Consider the following 18,111-nt stretch of genomic DNA (forward strand, 5'->3'; position numbering starts at 1 on the left):
AGAAAGGGACTTAAAGAAGTTGCCGTAGTTTTCCCAGACAAGAGAAGGGGATTAGAGCAGTGGTCAGCAAACTGCGGCTCGCGAGCCACATGCGGCTCTTTGGCCCCTTGAGTGTGGCTCTTCCACAAAATACCACATGCGGGCGCGCACGTACAGTGCAATTGAAACTTCGTGGCCCATGCACAGAAGTCGGTTTTCGGCTCTCAAAAGAAATTTCAATCGTTGTACTGTTGATATTTGGCTCTGTTGACTAATGAGTTTGCTGACCACTGGGTTAGAGTAACCACTGTCTTGGCTGGTAAAACAGCCCCAACAAAAACAAGAAACATGACTTTATTCTTATTTAGCATGTAACAGTGTCAAAAACAACGGTCAACTGAAGGAAGAGTTTCTCATTTAGTTCTTACATTTTGAGCCTGGGGAAGGATGGGAATGTAGTAGGAATAAGAAGATAGACTGACAGGGCCATACCAGGAGGGAGAGGGGGAGAGAGAGAGAGAAAGAGAAGAGAAGAGAAGAGAAGAGAAGAGAAGAGAAGAGAAGAGAAGAGAAGAGAAGAGAAGAGAGAGAAGGCCGCTTTCACAAAGCCAGCCAGCTGTATTATTGCTTTCTCTTCTGCAATGCAATATTGAAATACACATGAAACGAGTAACACGTGACCAATGCATCCTATTAAAGGAATCAAAATCTAATTGTGGAGCCCTTGAGTCTCACTGCTTCTAACTATTGATTATGTTGCTTCAACATGCAGGAATAAAATGAAACACATAGATAGTAACTTGCCATGTCAACCTTTTCTGATTAATCTTGGATAATGTGTTTGTTTTCTTTTTCTAAAAGAAATGTGAGCACAATCATATTTCCTAGGTTATATAAATAAAATTCTTCTTTCTTTTAGCCTATGTTTACAACACATGTTTAGCGTCTGGCTCACTAGCATTACCACAGTGACATTTATAGGGGGATCATGTGTTTTCGGTAAGTTTAAGGGCTCTCCGTGGGCTGTAACCAGCTCCAGAGAAGAATTCTCTGAGATCTAGAGTGCTTTGGAGAACGTGAAAATTGGATTGCATGAAAACACAGGTTCTCACAACAGATCCCTGTACACACACAGAATAATAGGGCTGGAAAAAGCTCTCCAGGAGCCATTCATTCTGCTCCCGTCTCTAGCACCATACCGGCTAAACCACCATAGGCAGCTGCAATTTTAGTACTAATGTAACTTACCCAAGACTGCCCATTTCCCCAAGCTGCAGCCATTCAGCTGGCAAATAAAAATAACTTATGGCACTCCACTTCGTCATCGTCCCTTCCCTGGCTCTCCCTTGGGTACCCCAGGCTGTTCAAAACTGAATTCTGGAGACAGTCAGAAATAAAAGTCTGAACTTCAGGGCAGACCTGACCAGAAAGTAAAACCTGTTCTTGGCTTTGCACAGCCCGGAGATACCTCTTTACTGAGCCCCCAATCCTGACAGGCGTTTGAGCTGAAGCTGTGAGAAGAAACCCCTCTCCCCAGCTTTACCCCTTGAACTGGGAATGCCAGGGTCAGGGCACAGCTGGAAGAGATGATTGCAACAGCTCAGCACAGGGAGTCATTAGCTGATTTGGTTCTGGGAACTTGTTTCGAGCCCACCACCTGACCAAACAGAATCACCACTATCATCTGCAGAACATTAACCTTTCCTGGGGCAGGACAGTGCTACTGAGAATGATTGCCCCGTGTCAGGGCAGAGTTTGCTTTTTTGAAGTTTGAGTTGAGGAGGCTACGTGATTAATTGGAATAATTAGGAGTCTCTTTTTCTCCTCATTTGATTTTGGGACTGCAATATTATCTTAGTTTAAAACCAAAGACATGTCACCTAGGTTGGGAGAAAAATAAAAGCTTTAAAACAAAGAAGCAGCCACATTTGGAAGGAATGGAGATACTGAACTTGGGATGATATTTCTGAAGAAGAATCGCCTGGAATGTTACAAAGGCAAAGAACACAAACATCATCTTTGTGTTTATATCAGGGAGTGAGCATGGTAAAACACGCAGTATATATTTTAAACACTTTCCTTTGTCTTTATCTTGCTTTGCACCCCAAGAATGCTAATGGTTACCTAATTGTTCTTTGGTAAACTGACCCTTGAAGAAAGAAAGAGCAGTGTAATAGGATGTGATTCTAGCACAAGGCAAAGTTATGAATCCTCAACCCTGAGCGGTTATTGACTAATCCGATGATCCGAACCCAGGAGGTTAGTGGGAGCGTTTCTCGCATTGCATTGTGTACATTGCATGGCAATAAAGGACAGTTTCCATGTCTCCTAATAAAGAGCTGCTTCTTAAGAGAGCAAAGTGGGCTTTTGCAGATAAGGGCTGAGCTTATCTTTGAGCTGCTCAGCCCCGTCATCCATCTGCCTCAGCTTGTCTTAGGTGCTGGCTGTCTCGGTACTAAAACCCTGTCTCTAGAAGGAACAGGAAGTTGATGCGTTCTGTGGGTCGAGTGAAACGAGCCTGGTTCTGCTCCACTGTCACTAGCTAAAATCAACTCTTCAAATCTACACTGAGTGTGTCCCCAGTGATTACGGCACAGTAAGGAACACGCGTGTGACCATGCGTTCCCGAGAAGCAGCAGGTCTAACAGCCCAGTGACCCGCTTGTTCAGCGCAGTTGCTCTGTGCAGAGACATTCGTTGCGGTCTCCTTCACAGGTGCTAACAATTAGACGACGACTCCATACATACGGAGGAAAAGCAGTGTCATGGACGGTGGGTGGTTCGTTTTCTTCGTTCTCTATCAAAAACATAGGGAGATGCTTATATATAAATAGGATACTAGGGAATGCTGCCATCATGTTAGCAGCAGCTAATACCATTCCACACGAACAGAAATCAAACATGTCTCTCTACCTTCGCCTGAATTCCAGTTTATTAACTTCTGCACATCCTGTCAAATTCAGCTTGAAAAGACATTTTATTATGTCAGGCTTTTTATTCCTAGTTGGAAGAAACTCATAGAGCAATAGTGTTTTGGGTTTTGTTTTTATTCTTGTCTTTCCTTAGTTAAATTACTTTATTAGCAAAGATGATTAAATATGTCCACATAAACATTGTATTATGGTCATAAAAAATATTGCAAACTCTATATATTTGTGTAACTGCAGTATCTGTGTTTTACATTAAAAGTGAGGGCATGCCCGGCTATTGTGGTTCAGTTGGTTGGGCATCGTTCCATGCACCAAGAGGTCACTGGTTCAATTCTTGGTCAGGGCACATGCCTGGGTTGCCAGCTCAATCCTCAGTAGGGAGCATGTAGGAGGCAGCCGATTGATATTTCTCTCTCATGGATGTTTCTATCTCTCTCTACCTCTCCCTTCCTCTTTCTCTAAAATCAATAAAAACATTTTTTTTAAAGTGAGGGCTTTTGGCCGGAGACTTGGCAAGTGCCAGCCTACAGGGCAGTGCAGGAGTTGAGAGCACAAGCTTGGGGCAGACTCTGCATTTGCATCCTGGCTGCCCCACTTACTAACTAGGTAACCCTGGGAAAGTTAATCCAACTAAAGGTCAGTTGCTTCACTCACAGAATATGAACATTACATGGGATAAGCTGTAAAGCATTTCTCAGTGTCTGGAGTGTAGGAAGCACTGTAACATGCTACCTACTGCCGTCATAAGTAGCCTACCAATTCTTGAAAATTTGAGAGGTAATGATACCTAGTGCTAAGACCTGTAACAACTGTTTATCAAGTGCTAATTATGCACCAGGCTTTACAATGCATTCTTTCCTACAACTCCATGAACTGGCTGCCATTATCACGCCCATTTCTGGAGGAAAAAATGGAGAGGTTACCTAGACTGGCCAAAGTCACAGAACCAATGATTGGTTAATCCGAGGATGAAACCCAGTCTGAATAATTCCCAAGCTCTTATCTCTCTGCTAAACTGGCTGCTGCAAATATAGCATAGGGCACCTTTGAAAGATCTTCACACTAGTATGTGTTATTCTCTATGTTCCTATCAACACTGCACAGTGGCATTCACAAACCGGAGTCCCCTGACCCTAGAACATCTGTTCATTTGCAGTTGAAGATGGCCAAGAAGCCCTTCATGCACAGTTTGTTAGGCACCCTGACAAGTTCAGCTCATGCAACCACTTTCACTTCGACCTACAAAAGTCTTTAATTTGAAGGCACTCAAAGCTCCATATGCACCGACTCATTATTCCCGCTTTGGAATAGAGCATCTGTCCAAGCCTACAGATGGAGAAGCCAAAGGCCAAGGTGAGATAACGTGGAGACAGAGGGAGGAAGCCGGTCATCCCCCTGGCAGGCCAGCATGTCAGGAACAGAACAGAGTGCATCCAGCGCTGTGTCCATTGCACCAGGCTGCTTATTAGTGTTGGTCTGACAGCCAAACTGCTACCTAGCTCCACTTTTAACCTAAATTGTACGTAATTAGGAGCACTTTGCTCACGTTCCTTGTTGGAAGGGTGGGATTTGCCCACCTGGGGGAACCCTCACACATAAGATTACCTCCTTCTGTTTTCACTTGCAGATATACCATGATGTTTCTAATTCTTCTATTTCCAGGGGATAGGGTGAGTTTGGGGTGGGGGTTAGCAGGCATACCAGGGGAGAGGGTTAGGACCGTGGTCGGCAAACCGCGACTCGTGAGCCACATGCGGCTCTTTGGCCCCTTGAGTGAGGCTCTTCCACAAAATACCACGGCCCTGGGCGAGTCTATTTTGAAGAAGTGGCGTTAGAAGTTTAAGTTTAAAAAATTTGGCTCTCAAAAGAAATTTCAATCGTTGTACTGTTGATATTTGGCTCTGTTGACTAATGAGTTTGTCGACCACTGGGTTAGGACACGTCAACCTGCTGACCTGGCATCGGTGTGCTAGTTAAACGAGCCCTGAATGAAAGGCATTAATGCAAATATTTTGCACATTATTAACTCTAATAATGCTGCCATTGTGTAGTAGCCATGGTGGACAACCAAAATGGCACTTTATATGATAAATGCCTTGGGTCTTTCTCTGAAAATCATCATGAAGGCAGACATTCCTTAGAAGTGAGACTAAAAATATGAACAGGCTTGTGCTTTGTTAACTGCCTCATCATTAACAACAACAACAACAACAAAATATTGGTATCCCAGGGCTACCCTGTTCAGTCCTTATAAATGCTGGCAACATCCTCCTCTAGAACTCACCACTCCTTTTATCCTTATAACAACACTTACACTTCCATGGTAATAGTTAGGACATCATTGTAAAAAAGAATGTTTTAGACAAAAAAAAAAACAATACTTATGCAAGTCTTAGTTGGTTATGTAAGTGAAAAAACATTCTAATTCGGAACAAGCATTACTTATCACCCTACCCAATGCTCACAGAGGCAGTGCGGAGTTTTGGAAAGCATGCGATTTTAGACCCGGCTCTACCATTTGCTAACTGAGTGACTTTGAGCAAATCACTTGACCTCTCTGACCCTCAGTTCCTTTTCTATAAAACAGCATCAACCATAAAGCCACTTTGTCTACTTTATCGGTTTTTGAAGAAGATCAAAGGAGATTACAAATGTAAAGCTCTCTGGAAGCACTGTACAAATGTTACTATTGATTTTTACTCTGCGAAAAATAAATACAGTGCCATCCAGATTGGCTTGGGAATGACTCGGCCAAGTAGTTGTTGGTAGTAGTCGGTCAGTCTTCAAGAAGTGGACGGCTCCTGGGAAACTGAAGGACTTTAAACTTGCAAGTCTTAGGCCAGTGTGACAGGTTAGCTGTGCAAGCTGGCAAGAGCCTCTTATATTCTGAGCTCCTGTAGTGCCAATATTGGCTACATGAAATCTCTGTTTGTTTGCTTACTTATCAGACTTTATTTGGAATGAGTTAACAAACTAGTGGCCTGGCAGAGTGGCCAGGGTTTAGAGCGCTATGGCTGTCCACCAGAGAGAGCAGCGTTTCATGTATTGTTCTGTTACCTCTCCCTGGGGATGCAACAGATGGAACAACATCAGGAACCCAAGACAAACCTGTCAGTTGATGCCTTTAAGCTTCAGGAGAACTCACAATTAAAAGAAGGTAGAGTATCTACTTAGAGGAAAGAGGAATAGTGCATAGAGTAGACCTTCTTTTGTTTTGATATTGTTTGTATTTAACCCAGTTATTAATGAACTGGACAGGAACACATGAAAGGCTGAATATGATAGGCATGCCCAGCGAGGTCGGGGTGACAAAAGGAAGAGGATTACCTGTCAGTCACACCTGGTAGCAGGTCATTGGCCAAAATAGGCGTGGCCACTGCAAAGGCGTGGAATCTGAGATACATCAGCTCCTGAACAAAGGCATTCCCTCCCTTCTCTCTGGCTGCTTGCATCTGATTCCTGGTTTGTGGGGCTCTCTCACTCTGCACTCCCCCACGTGGCCCACAGCCATGTGGACCCCACACACACAGATTAATGGACTGCAACTAGCCTGATGCTGTGCCGGACCCGCCTCCATCATGGAACAGAAACTCTGGACACTGGCTTTGCTTTTAGCTCTGCTGAATTCCCAGCTGCATCTTTCCCAGGACTGGTTTAAGGGAAATGGAACTTTTGAAACCGAGCGATGTAATTCCATGCCAATACAGCTTTCTACCAAATCTCATTTCCTTTGGGGACCTCTGGAAATGCTTATTTCAGTGGCACCCCAAGAACCCAACTCTCACTGGCAACGGAGAAGGGAAATCCATGCAATTCTCCAATAACAGTTGTATCGCTAATGCTATCTGGAGATCCCTCACCACCGTGGTCGGCAAACTGCGGCTCGCGAGCCACATGCGGCTCTTTGGCCCCTTGTGTGTGGCTCTTCCACAAAATACCACGGCCTGGGCGAGTCTATTTAGAAGAAGTGGCGTTAGAAGAAGTTTAAAAAATTTGGCTCTCAAAAGAAATTTCAATCGTTGTACTGTTGATATTTGGCTCTGTTGACTAATGGGTTTGCCGCCCACTGCCTCACCATATAGGAGGGATTGCATCCTGGTATGCAGTAGGCACTTAAGAAAATTAGTTGAAAGAATATTATGGCTAGTAAAAATAATTGAATAACTTTATTATGGGGCTTTACATTCCTGTTTATTATATTTTTTTAATCCTTCCGTGTCAACTCGAGTTTGGCAAATCCCAGGATGAGTAATTGTGCATCTCAGAATAGTTAGGTAATACACAGACCAGACCCTCAGTCAGGCAGAGGAAGATGTGTTTTGGCAAGAACTGGCAAAGAGATAAAGTATTTGATTATTGTTGTTGATAGTTCCCAAGGAGAAAGTAAACAAGCAGCAGAAATAAATCAAACACTTTTGTCTTTGTTTAGGCAAATATTTCCAACTACAGCCTGGTGATGGAGTCTGATGCGGGAACCTTCTTACCCTCTGGGCTGCAATTCACTGGCAGCGAAAAGGCCAGAGCCATCATGAAGGAGGTCATGAGGCTGCTGAAGCCCATCAATGTCACACAGGTCTTCGATGCTGGCGAAGGGACAGACATTAACTTCTGGATCCAAGCTGGAGTGCCTGGTAAGACCAAGTGATAAAGTTGGGGTTCCTTAGATACTGCTATATCTATTCTTACACACCACAATGGATACAGATAGGCCATTAAATGCATGGCCTAAGCTTTTTGTCTATAAGGTATAATCTCATCATTTCCAAACTTGGGATAATAATACTCATTTGTATTTGTTTACCCATATGTCTTCTCTTTCTAAATTATAAGTTTCTCACTGCCAGAGATTATGACTTAATGATTCTGGAATTAGGCCTAGAAATATATCTCTCTCTCTCTCTCTCTCTTTAATATGTATCTTTTGTGATTGTGGTAAAAGTGATTTCACAATCAAAATTTGAGAAATGGAATAGAAAACAATTATTACTACTAATATACTTCTAGCTCTAGTCCTGTGCTAGGAAATCTTCTCTGACCCAAATAATTCCTTGCCCAAATACAATGGTTTCTGAAATTTTACCATTAGAGATTTCTTCTTTGAGAGTAGGATATTTCCTGCTAATCATTTTTTTTTTCTAGTGTAGCATATTTCAACCAGTGTGCCACAATAATTTTTAAAACATACTATTTAGTCAGGGGCAAGGACCTCTTTTCCCTTAGAATGTCAAATAAATAAAAAATAACAACAGGCAACACAATAATAGCCATCTGATTGTGAATGAATCAAAATTATACCTATTTTTGTCTGATTGGCAAAAAATATATTTTTGGTATGCCACAGAATTTTATTAATTAGTTTATGTGTGCCATGAGATGAAAAAGGTTGAAAATTGTTGTTCTAATGCAAAGACTCATGTAAGAGGTTGAACAGAAACTACCCTGATCAGTGACTTAACAGATTGATCGTTTAAAAAAAAGTCCTGGGCAGGGATGAAATTATGTAGCAGGAGTAGGCCTGAGGAGGTTATAGGACTAGAAAGTGGAATAATCTTAAAGACAAATATATACTACTTCACAAATTTGCCCTACACTGGCCATGGGAAGGGTTATTGATGATGTTTAGTATCTCTGACCTGAGGTTGTTCTCTTAACACCATTATATACATAACCAAAAACACTGCAAATTATTCTGTATTTGTATTATCAAGTTGTAAGTTCAGCTTTTTAAATAGTTTTAACATTACTGTTTCCAGAACCATTTCTGTGGCTACAAAACATTTCACAGGTTAAAATAAACAAAAGTGTCTCTATATCCACCCACTCCAGCTTTTTTCCTTCAGCCTGCAAAGTAGATTCCACCAACAGCATACTGCATGGATTTGCAATATTTAAAAAATACATTTTTGAAATATTGTAGATTTTTAAAGCGTATCTTAGATTTTAAGGTTTATAAAAATCTTTCATAATTAAAGGTAGAAGGAGCTATCCTTTATTCTAATACCCAAATTCTCTCCGGTGGTTTCTGCATGGTTTTTGTTTTGATTTGTGTGTGTTTTTTTGCTGCAAAAAGCTTTATTGTTTCATTTGGCCCAGTGCATGGGAGAGGGCTCCAGGGTGGTTAAAAGAATGGCTAGTAGTTTCGGGAAGAGGCTCAGGTAAAAGCCAGGCCCCAGGGGATGCAGAGGGGCCCCTCAAAGGCCTCAGGACTCCACAGGCTCCTAGTGGTGCTGGAGGGTGAGCCTTTCTGAGAGATACTCGCCCAGCCCAGCCTGGGGCCGGCGGCCTGCGGAGGGGAGTCAGGTGTGGCCCCTCTTCTTGATGAGCTGCACCTCCTCCCCCGGAAGTGGTTCTGCAGGAGGTCACGGAGCTGAGAGCCTGTGGGGAGACCCAGGGCCTGCAGCTTCCCACGGCCTGGATCAGGCCCCTCTCCCAGGCCAGGTGGCTCCATGGCCCTGCGTGTGGCCCCCGCACTGGGGAGGCCTCGGCACGGCCTGGAGGAGGACGCCCCGCTGGTGACCGTCTCTCAGAGGCTCCGCGCCCTCAGCGGCTCCTCCGCCAACTCGCGGGGCGGCCCGCGCCCTCGGAGCCGCACGTCGCGGTGGAGAAGAAGCCCCGAGAGAGGTGGGTGCGGGCCGCTGCCAGGTCGGGGGGGGGGGAGGGGGGAGGGGGGGCAGCCTCCCCGGGGTGGGGGGGTCATTCTGGCGGATGGGGAGCTCCTGGGGGTTCGGCAATGAGGGGTGAAGGGGGGAGCCCGGGGTGCGGGCTGGGCCCGCAGGTGGTGGTGAAGGTGGAGATGGAGGAGAGCAGGAGGGGCGGAGGCTGGGGGCAGGGGGTCCCTGGGGCTGTGCCCCCAAACACTGTGGAAGCAGGAGGCAGAGCCGGGCCGCCGAGGGCGCTGCTGGTTTTTGTATGTTTTGACTATATTTTGAAATATCTTAAAACAACATTTCCATTTACTGTACTGTGCATCGGTGTAGCCGTGGTCGGCAAACTGCGGCTTGTGAGCCACATGCGGCTCTTTGGCCCCTTGAGTGTGGCTCTTCCACAAAATACCACTGCCTGGGCGAGTCTGTTTTGAAGAAGCGGCGTTAGAAGTTTAAGTTTAAAAAATGTGGCTCTCAAAAGAAATTTCAATAGTCGTGTACTGTTGATATTTGGCTCTGTTGACTAATGAGTTTGCCTTCCACTGGTGTAGGGGAAAGGAGTTTGCCCTTTAAGTTGTATAGATTGATTTTTTTTTTTTTTTTTTTTTTTTACTTTAGGGTTTTCCTGATCCTTAAATTTTTCAGTAGGAATCTTTTTAAAATTTGAGAAAAGCTACCGAATAAGTTTGCCGCGTGGTAGATGTGAGAAAAAGACTGACAGATTGTGGGTGAATTGGAGTGGAGACTGGGGGTGTTTCAAGGGGAGGGGAGGAGCTGAAGGGGAAGACGGGAGGAGAACAGAAACACATGTGCTCCCTCCTCCCAGGTGCAGTAGTTCCCCCTCATCCCAAGGGGATGCATACCAAGATCTCCAGCAAATGCCTGAAACCGCAAATGTATATATACTATTTATGTTATGTTATTATACTACGTATGTTACTTCCTAGACATATGTACCCATGATAGAGTTTAATTTGTAAGTTAGGCACAATAAGAGATTAACAACAATAACTAATAAGCCCTGGCTGGTGTTGCTCAGTGGTTAGAGTGTCGGCCCAGACACTGGCGGTCACGGTTTGATTCGGTCAAGGGCACCTACCTGGGTTGCATGTTCACTCCCTGCCCCTGGGTCGGGGTGAGTGCGGGAGGCAACCAGTCGATTTGTCCCTCTCACATTGATGTTTCTCTCTCTCTCTCTCTCTCTCTCTCTCTCTCCTCCTCCTTCCCTCCTTCCCTCCCTCCCTCCCTCCCTCCCTTCCACTCTCTGTGAAAAGCAATGGAAAAAATATCCTCAGGTGAGGATTAATAAAACAAAACAAACAACTAATAATAAAATAGAAGAATTATAACAATATAACATATTAAAATTATATGAAATGTGGTCTCTCTCTGTCTGATAACTGCTCTAATAATCGAGGTGATTATTATTAAGTGACTAACAGGCAGGTGGCATATACAGTGTGGATAGGCTGGACAAAGGGATGATTCATGTCCCAGCCAGATGGTGTGAGATTTTATCATGCTACTCAGAACAGCACACAATTTACAACTTATGAATTGTTTATTTCAGGAATTTTTCATTTAATGTTCTCCAATCACAGCAGGTAACTGAAACCATGGAAAATGAAACCTCAGATTAAAAGAGACTACTGTATGTCTTGCTTTTGTTGCACTGAATAATTGAGAATTGGCTCTAGCTTTATTCTTTCCATGTAGATATTCCATAAGAACGGAATATCTGTTTGGAATTAATAATCAGTTGATTTGATTGTATTCACCAAGGTAAAGAGGCCTTTCCCTCTTAGCTCAGGGAGTGGAGAATTTGAGCCCCATTATCATTGCTTAAGAATTAATACAAATTACAACTTATTGAGCCTCACCTAATTATCAGACACTCACACTTTTGCAGACACTGTCTTTTTTATCTATACAGTCATCGTAGGGATCATTGTGATTATCCCTGTTTTGCAGATAAAGAAACAGACTCAGGGGGCCTGAATGACGTGCCCAAGGTTATCTTGCTCTACATGCAGATGTCACCCTGAGAACAGGCCACTTTGGTTTCAAGGCTGGTGGCCCTTTTCCCACAGTATACAACACAGGGGAGTCTGGAATGCTGAGAGAGTCTTCCAGATCTATGGCAGTGTCTGCAATGTTTATCTTACTTGGTTCTTGCTTATGCAAAGGATTTTAGTGCATTCCTACTCCAGAATAACTTACCCCTGGGGAAAGGAGTTTGTTATTGTAAATAACTACTGACTTCTTCTCACGTCCTTTGTTCTACCCTCTCTCTACCTCTGCCAATCAGGCAGGTTTTTATAAAGGCGGTGGTTCATTTAGACTGCAACTAATATTTCCTGGAATTTTATTTTTCTTTAGAGTATTGTAAGATGGAACCAAATTATTGCTGTTTTCCACTATTATTCTTGAGCTATCTTTTGATAGTTCAAGTTCAGGCTATTCTTGAAAGAAATAATGAAACCACTTAAGTTATAACTCTTGTTACCTATTGAAAATTTCAGGAACTTTAGGAAAAAATGATAAACCTGGTTCAGTGGTCGGCAAACTCTTTAGTCAACAGAGCGGCAAACCGCGGCTCGCGAGCCGCATGTGGCTCGCGAGCTGCAGTTTGCCGGCCACTGACCTAGTTAATCTGATGAAAGAAAATAAAAATATACCAATTGTGTACCCTGTATTCTTGAAGAGACAGCAAATGAATTAAACATAAAGATAGGATTCAAAATACTAATTAAGTTATAATTTCAATAATTGCTCACCTAACAGTGGAAAATTAATGAGAAATAATACTTTCAAACTCTATCCTTTTTTTCTCCTTTATTTTTCTCTTCTTTTTTCCATTGACTCAATAAATATTTATTGAGTCCCTACCATATGCCTGACCTATCAAATTTCTGCAGTCTGAAAGCTGAGCCCTAATTTTTTAATGTTCCACATATACTCAATATCAAAATGCTAATTAAGAGCACAGAAATAAAACTCAACATGATTTTTATTAATTATCAAAGACAAATAGATCAATTTATGAAAAGATCATCTTTGGAGAGGAAATATGATGTCTTTCAACTATCTAGATGATGTCTATAATGGAATACATATTAAGGCTCTGTGGGGGAAAATTTTTTTAAGAAGGTATCTCAGATGTATTTTCCATATTAACTCTCTATTCCAGATCTCTTTATACTCCATATCTCTTTATGTTATTTTGAAAGATCTTAAAACAACATTTCTATTTACAGTACTGTGCATCGGTTTAAGGGAAAGGAGTTTGCCCTTTAAGTTGTATAGATTGATTTTACAGCCTCCTCCCATTTTCACCTCCTTTCATTCTCCTTCCTATTCTTCCTCTCTAAATCCTAGATGCTCTTTATTCATCAGTGTTTCTGAATTCATTCTTAACAACCGATGGAGCTCTGTTGTTCTTCTAAATTTCTAAAACACTTCTAGAGGCTAAAACACTTCTGATAGCCCTTGAATTACACATCAACATTTTTCTTGGATTAGTAGGAGTTTATGTGCATTCTGCTTCCCATCCCCAGTGATCAATTCTTTTGAGGTTAAGGTCAATGGTTTCTATTTCTTTGCCTTCTCTGTGTAGCTTAGTTTAATTTTGGAAACATTTAAATTCTTGTAAGTCTGACAGAGAAGAGACTAAAACATAGAAATAATTATTTTATCAACAAGCTTTGGGTCCCTCAGATTAAGAGTGTGGAGAAAATAAAGGATGTTGATAAAAGAGACATAAAGATAGAAAAACTATTGGAACAATGATATAAATTAGGGAGGCTAGACCAATTAGGATTTTTTAAGGAGTAAATGCTGACAGATGTTGAATATCTTCTAGTACTTTAATGATTCTCATACATAAAATGGTAAACAATTATTCCCTGATGCTTTCAAAGACAATACAAGAGCATGACTTAAAGCAGTCTAAGAAGTATTTAGGCTAGTCTCTATTCACTAGTGGAGAGATTTAAAATCTTAAATTTTTGCCTCATTCTTCAATCGTGAGCTCCAGGTTAGAATGAGAAGAGTCTATTTCATTAGAATACGTCAGTAATGAGGAAAAAAAAATCCATGGTTCTCAAAGGTCCTTAAATGCATCTTTCTTGAACATCTCCTTTTTAAAGAAACTCTTCCATGAAATATACATTAATGGAAGAAAATTAGATACGTACTTTCTTAATGTAACCTGAGAGAGTGAGCCGACCCATATTCCACATCTACCAATAAGTTTCTCCTGGGCTTCAGAATCTGAGAGTCAACCTTTTTCTGATATTGTTGGCATGTGGTAGAAATAGAGACCTTGAGTGTTTTCTGACTTCACAACTTCTAACTGCATGTGCTTTCTTAATTTTTCTAACCTCACTCATTTATTCTTAAGCATCCTTATTAATCATCTACTGTATGGCAAAGGGGAGTCAGTAGGATAGGAGATAGACAAGATCGGTAGCCTCATAGACTATGCCAGTGGTCGGCAAACTCATTAGTCAACAGAGCCAAATATCAACAGTACAACGATTGAAATGTCTTTGGAGAGCCAAATTTTTTTAAACTTAAACTTCTTCTAACGCCACTTCTTCAAAATAGACTCGCCCAGGCCGTGGTATTTTGTGGAGGAGCCACACTCAAGAGGCCAAAGAGCTGCATGTGGCTCGCGAGCCGCAGTTTGCCGACCACGGGACTATGCAATCTAGTGAATGAGACTTGATTATCTCATCTGCAATATGGGTGTTGTAGCCTACACGGCATCATTTCCACCAGCATCCACAGGTGTTCCTCCTCTTCTGTTCTCTATCTCATTGACTAGAAATTGCTTAATCATAGCATATAGAACCAGATGGTCTGCAAGTCTTGGTCACGCCAAATCCTTCTATTTCTTAAGCCTATTTCTCTCTCCCCACTCCATAGACCTTGTCTCTTTATCCCTGAGTCCTGCAGCAGCCTCCTCCTAACATTCTGCATTTTTAGTTCCCTTCCACCTAATTGGCTCACTGCTGCCACAGCAAACTTTCTAAATAGAAAATCAGTTTATCTGTTGGGATGCTTTGGAATGCAAAATAAAACAGCAGACCCAACTCAGAATGGCAGTAGGGGATTTTTTTTTTCAAAAGAACTCTGTAGTGGGAGGTTATAGAACGGGTAATTTAGTCATCAACCACCCAAGGGCCTTGGTTCTTTACCTCATTGCCCTTACCATCCTTAGCATGTTGATTTCTGCCTTCAGGCTTGTTCTTAGTCCCGAGATGGCTGCACAAAAATTCTCACACATTGTGCAAAAGCAGAAGAAAGAATGTCCCCAATGGATATTCTTTTTTAAGAGTGAAGAAATCTCTTCCAGGAGCTTCAAAGCAGATTTCTCCTCAGTCTCATTGGCCAAAATTGTGACACATGTCCATGGCTAATCAGGCAATGGCAATGGGGGAGAATTATCAAGATGGGCTTATATTGATCAATATTACAACCTGGGGATAGGGTAGGGCCCAGTCCCTACTGAAAAATGTAGCCTTTTGATGTATAAGAAAAATTGGGATTCTTTAGGAAGATGTGGATTTTCATTGGGTCAGCCACTAGGCCATTCAGCTGCATCACTTCTTTTAAAAAAATCCCTCAATATTTTTCTTTTGTCTCCAGAGTGCCATACCTTTAACTTAGCAAGGAATTCAAGGCTCTTCTTCTTCCATCCTCTGGCTAGTGTGCAGCCTCCTCTTTCATGGCCCCTCCACTCCTTCCTCCTCATCTCTCATTCATACAGGTCTAATCAAAATTCCTGGCACACCCTGTGTTCTCACACTAACTTGCTATTGGGCCTGTCCTATTCTGTGTTCTTCACCAGTTAATTCCTACTCATCCATGATTCAGCTTCTTGTTCTTCTCCTCTCACAAATCTTCTTTGATCTCTAGCAGTCTGGGTTAAGTGTCCTTGAGTATTCCCATAATGCCCTGTGCTCACCTCTCCTGATGGCACTTATTCTTTTCTTATCATTGTGATTGATTATGAATTCCTCAGAATTCTTAGTGCCTGAGAAGAAGGGCCTGGCCCTTGAAAAAATGTCCATGAGCCGAAACCGGTTTGGCTCAGTGGATAGAGCGTCGGCCTGCGGACTCAAGGGTCCCAGGTTTGATTCCGGTCAAGGGCATGTACCTTGGTTGCGAGCACATCCCCAGTAGGGGGTGTGCAAGAGGCAGCTGATCGATGTTTCTAACTCTCTATCCCTCTCTCTTCCTCTCTGTAAAAAAATCAATAAAATATATTTTTAAAAAAAAATGTCCATGAACCAAATGCTGAACAAGTAGGGTCTAAGTGTGTAGGAAGAGTATGATAATGGCAACTTTGTAAACCATAATGCCATAACCATAGTTACGATTACTTTATTAATAATTGCTTCATTGGGCTGTTCTCTTTCCTTACATGTTGAGTTGTTTTTAAATCATATTTCAATTTTTTTAATCTGTAATAGTTCAGACTCCATATTGAAGTAGCAAATATGCAGATTACTCTCACATAGTTTCCATCTTGCTTATTTTTGTCCAATACCTCATATGGCATTAAGCAGAACCAAATTAAAATGTTCCATTTCTACATTTCCAAATGCCTTCCTTCTAAAATGTTCCAGGAAGGAAAGATCAGGACACAGGTAGGAATGGTAGTACAAAGGAAATCGAAGGTTCAGCCTCTGGACCCAGGAATCACGTTTTCTAATCAAAAGATGGAATAGTGCAACCCAGCAGTCCTATGTCCCTGTAGTCCCTAATTAAACGTTGCCTCCTTTATGGTGAAAACACTCTCTGCCAGGGATGTTTGGAGAGATGGGTGCTGCAAGGTGAGCAGACTTCACCCCACAATAAACATGCAAAGGGCACTCTCCAGTTTTCAACTGTAGCCCTCCTTTAAGTAGTCAGGCAATTTCATACAACTAACAAGCATGTCTTGAGTGCTTACCATAAACCAGGCACTCTACACACTCAAGATAGGATATGAAAAAGACTTAACCAGGTCTCTGCCATGTGGAGTTTACATTGCAGTGGTGGAGGTTGGGTATCCTGTCCAAAGCATACCAGGCTCAGGCCCTGTAGTATGACTGTAGCCTCAAAGGAAAGAGCATTGTTTATTCTATTGGGCAAGTAGTCATCCGCTGCTTTATGAAGTCTCTTTTATTGTTGCCTTAAACTGTGATTTAAAGCACACGTTTTGCTTTACGTTTAATACACTTCGTATTTTACCTCTTTAAACTGGATTGAGGACCAAGAGAGTATTTTACTCATGCTTATATACCCACAACACTCAATACCTGGCACACAACGGGTATCCAGTAAATGTTTGCTGATTATAAGTATTGATTTGAAAATTAACACACACAAAAAGTAAAAAGGATGTTTTTGGTACAGTATCAGGATAATACACACAGAATAACTGCAGGAGCTCATAGGATGGAAGACAGGAAAGCTCTATATTCAAATATATCAGAATGGAGAAGGGCATTCCTGGTGACAGAAATAATATGAACAAAGGCAGGTGTTCCCATTGGGGGTGGGCAGGAGAATTACTTCACTGGGTAGAAGACTCATCTTGGAGAGCAGTGGTTGGGACGAACAGCTGACATTTTCTGGGGCAATTTAAAAAGAGCCGTAGCCCTAACCGGTTTGGCTCAGTGGATAGAGCGTTGGCCTGCGGACTCAAAGGTCCCAGGTTCGATTCTGGTCAAGGGCATGTACCTGGGTTGCGGGCACATCCCCAGTAGGAGGTTGTGCAGGAGGCAGCTGATCGAAATTTCTCTCTCATCAATGTTTCTAACTCTCTATCCCTCTCCCTTCCTCTGTAAAAAATCAATTAAAAATATATATTAAGAATCATAAAAAAAGAGCCATAAATTTAAGGTGGAAAGCTCTTGTAGTCAATGCAGAGTCACTAGAACTCTTCAGCAGGAAAAGAACTTGATGAGAGCAGTGTTTTAGAAGGGAGTGCATGAAGCTCATGCCAGACACTACCCCATCACACTCAAGAAGGCTCAAAGTGAGAGGACCTGGAGAGAAAGGGGGGCTTGAGAAAGTAGCATTTTGAAATAATTACTTTACAAAGTCAAGGCTAACACTAAATTATTGCTTTATTTTCTGCACTATAAGAGTCAAAAAATACAATGACTTAATTTCTTTATCTACTATTTCCCATGCCTTCTAATAATGTAGCCTAAAATGTTTCACATTTAGTTCTTCTGTTCCCTTTCCTATGCCTTTGACTTTCCATCCGTTTCACTTAGTATTTTACAAATACTTTAATTGACTCCTTATGTAACACTTCATGCAACCATGTTATATATAAATTATGGAGGATACAAAAATAAAATATGGCCTCTTTTCCCCAGGAGCTCACAATCTAAGACTGTAATTTGGTTTACTTAATAATCACGGAAACAATAGGAAAGACTTCATCATGGAAAAGTGAATCAAGCTGCATTGAAATTTCTAAGAAAAATATCCAAAATTGCTTAAAAGTCAAAGGATGTCAAAATATGTTTCCTCCTGTCAGCTATGTGAACTTTG

At 42.0% G+C, this 18,111-nt stretch overlaps 1 protein-coding gene across 2 annotated transcripts in view; it reads left to right on the top strand.

The window, feature by feature from the left end:
* CPQ (carboxypeptidase Q) overlaps nucleotides 1–18,111 on the top strand; it is a 356,091-nt gene that overhangs the window by 282,348 nt on the left and 55,632 nt on the right. For both annotated transcript variants that reach the window (XM_054708777.1, XM_054708776.1), the window contains exon 7: nucleotides 7,338–7,539. In XM_054708777.1, coding sequence (XP_054564752.1) covers nucleotides 7,338–7,539 — 202 coding nt within the window. The remainder of the gene's footprint in view (nucleotides 1–7,337; nucleotides 7,540–18,111) is intronic.

This window comes from Eptesicus fuscus, chromosome 19 (genome assembly GCF_027574615.1).
Source record: "Eptesicus fuscus isolate TK198812 chromosome 19, DD_ASM_mEF_20220401, whole genome shotgun sequence".
Taxonomy (NCBI): Eukaryota; Metazoa; Chordata; class Mammalia; order Chiroptera; family Vespertilionidae; genus Eptesicus; species Eptesicus fuscus.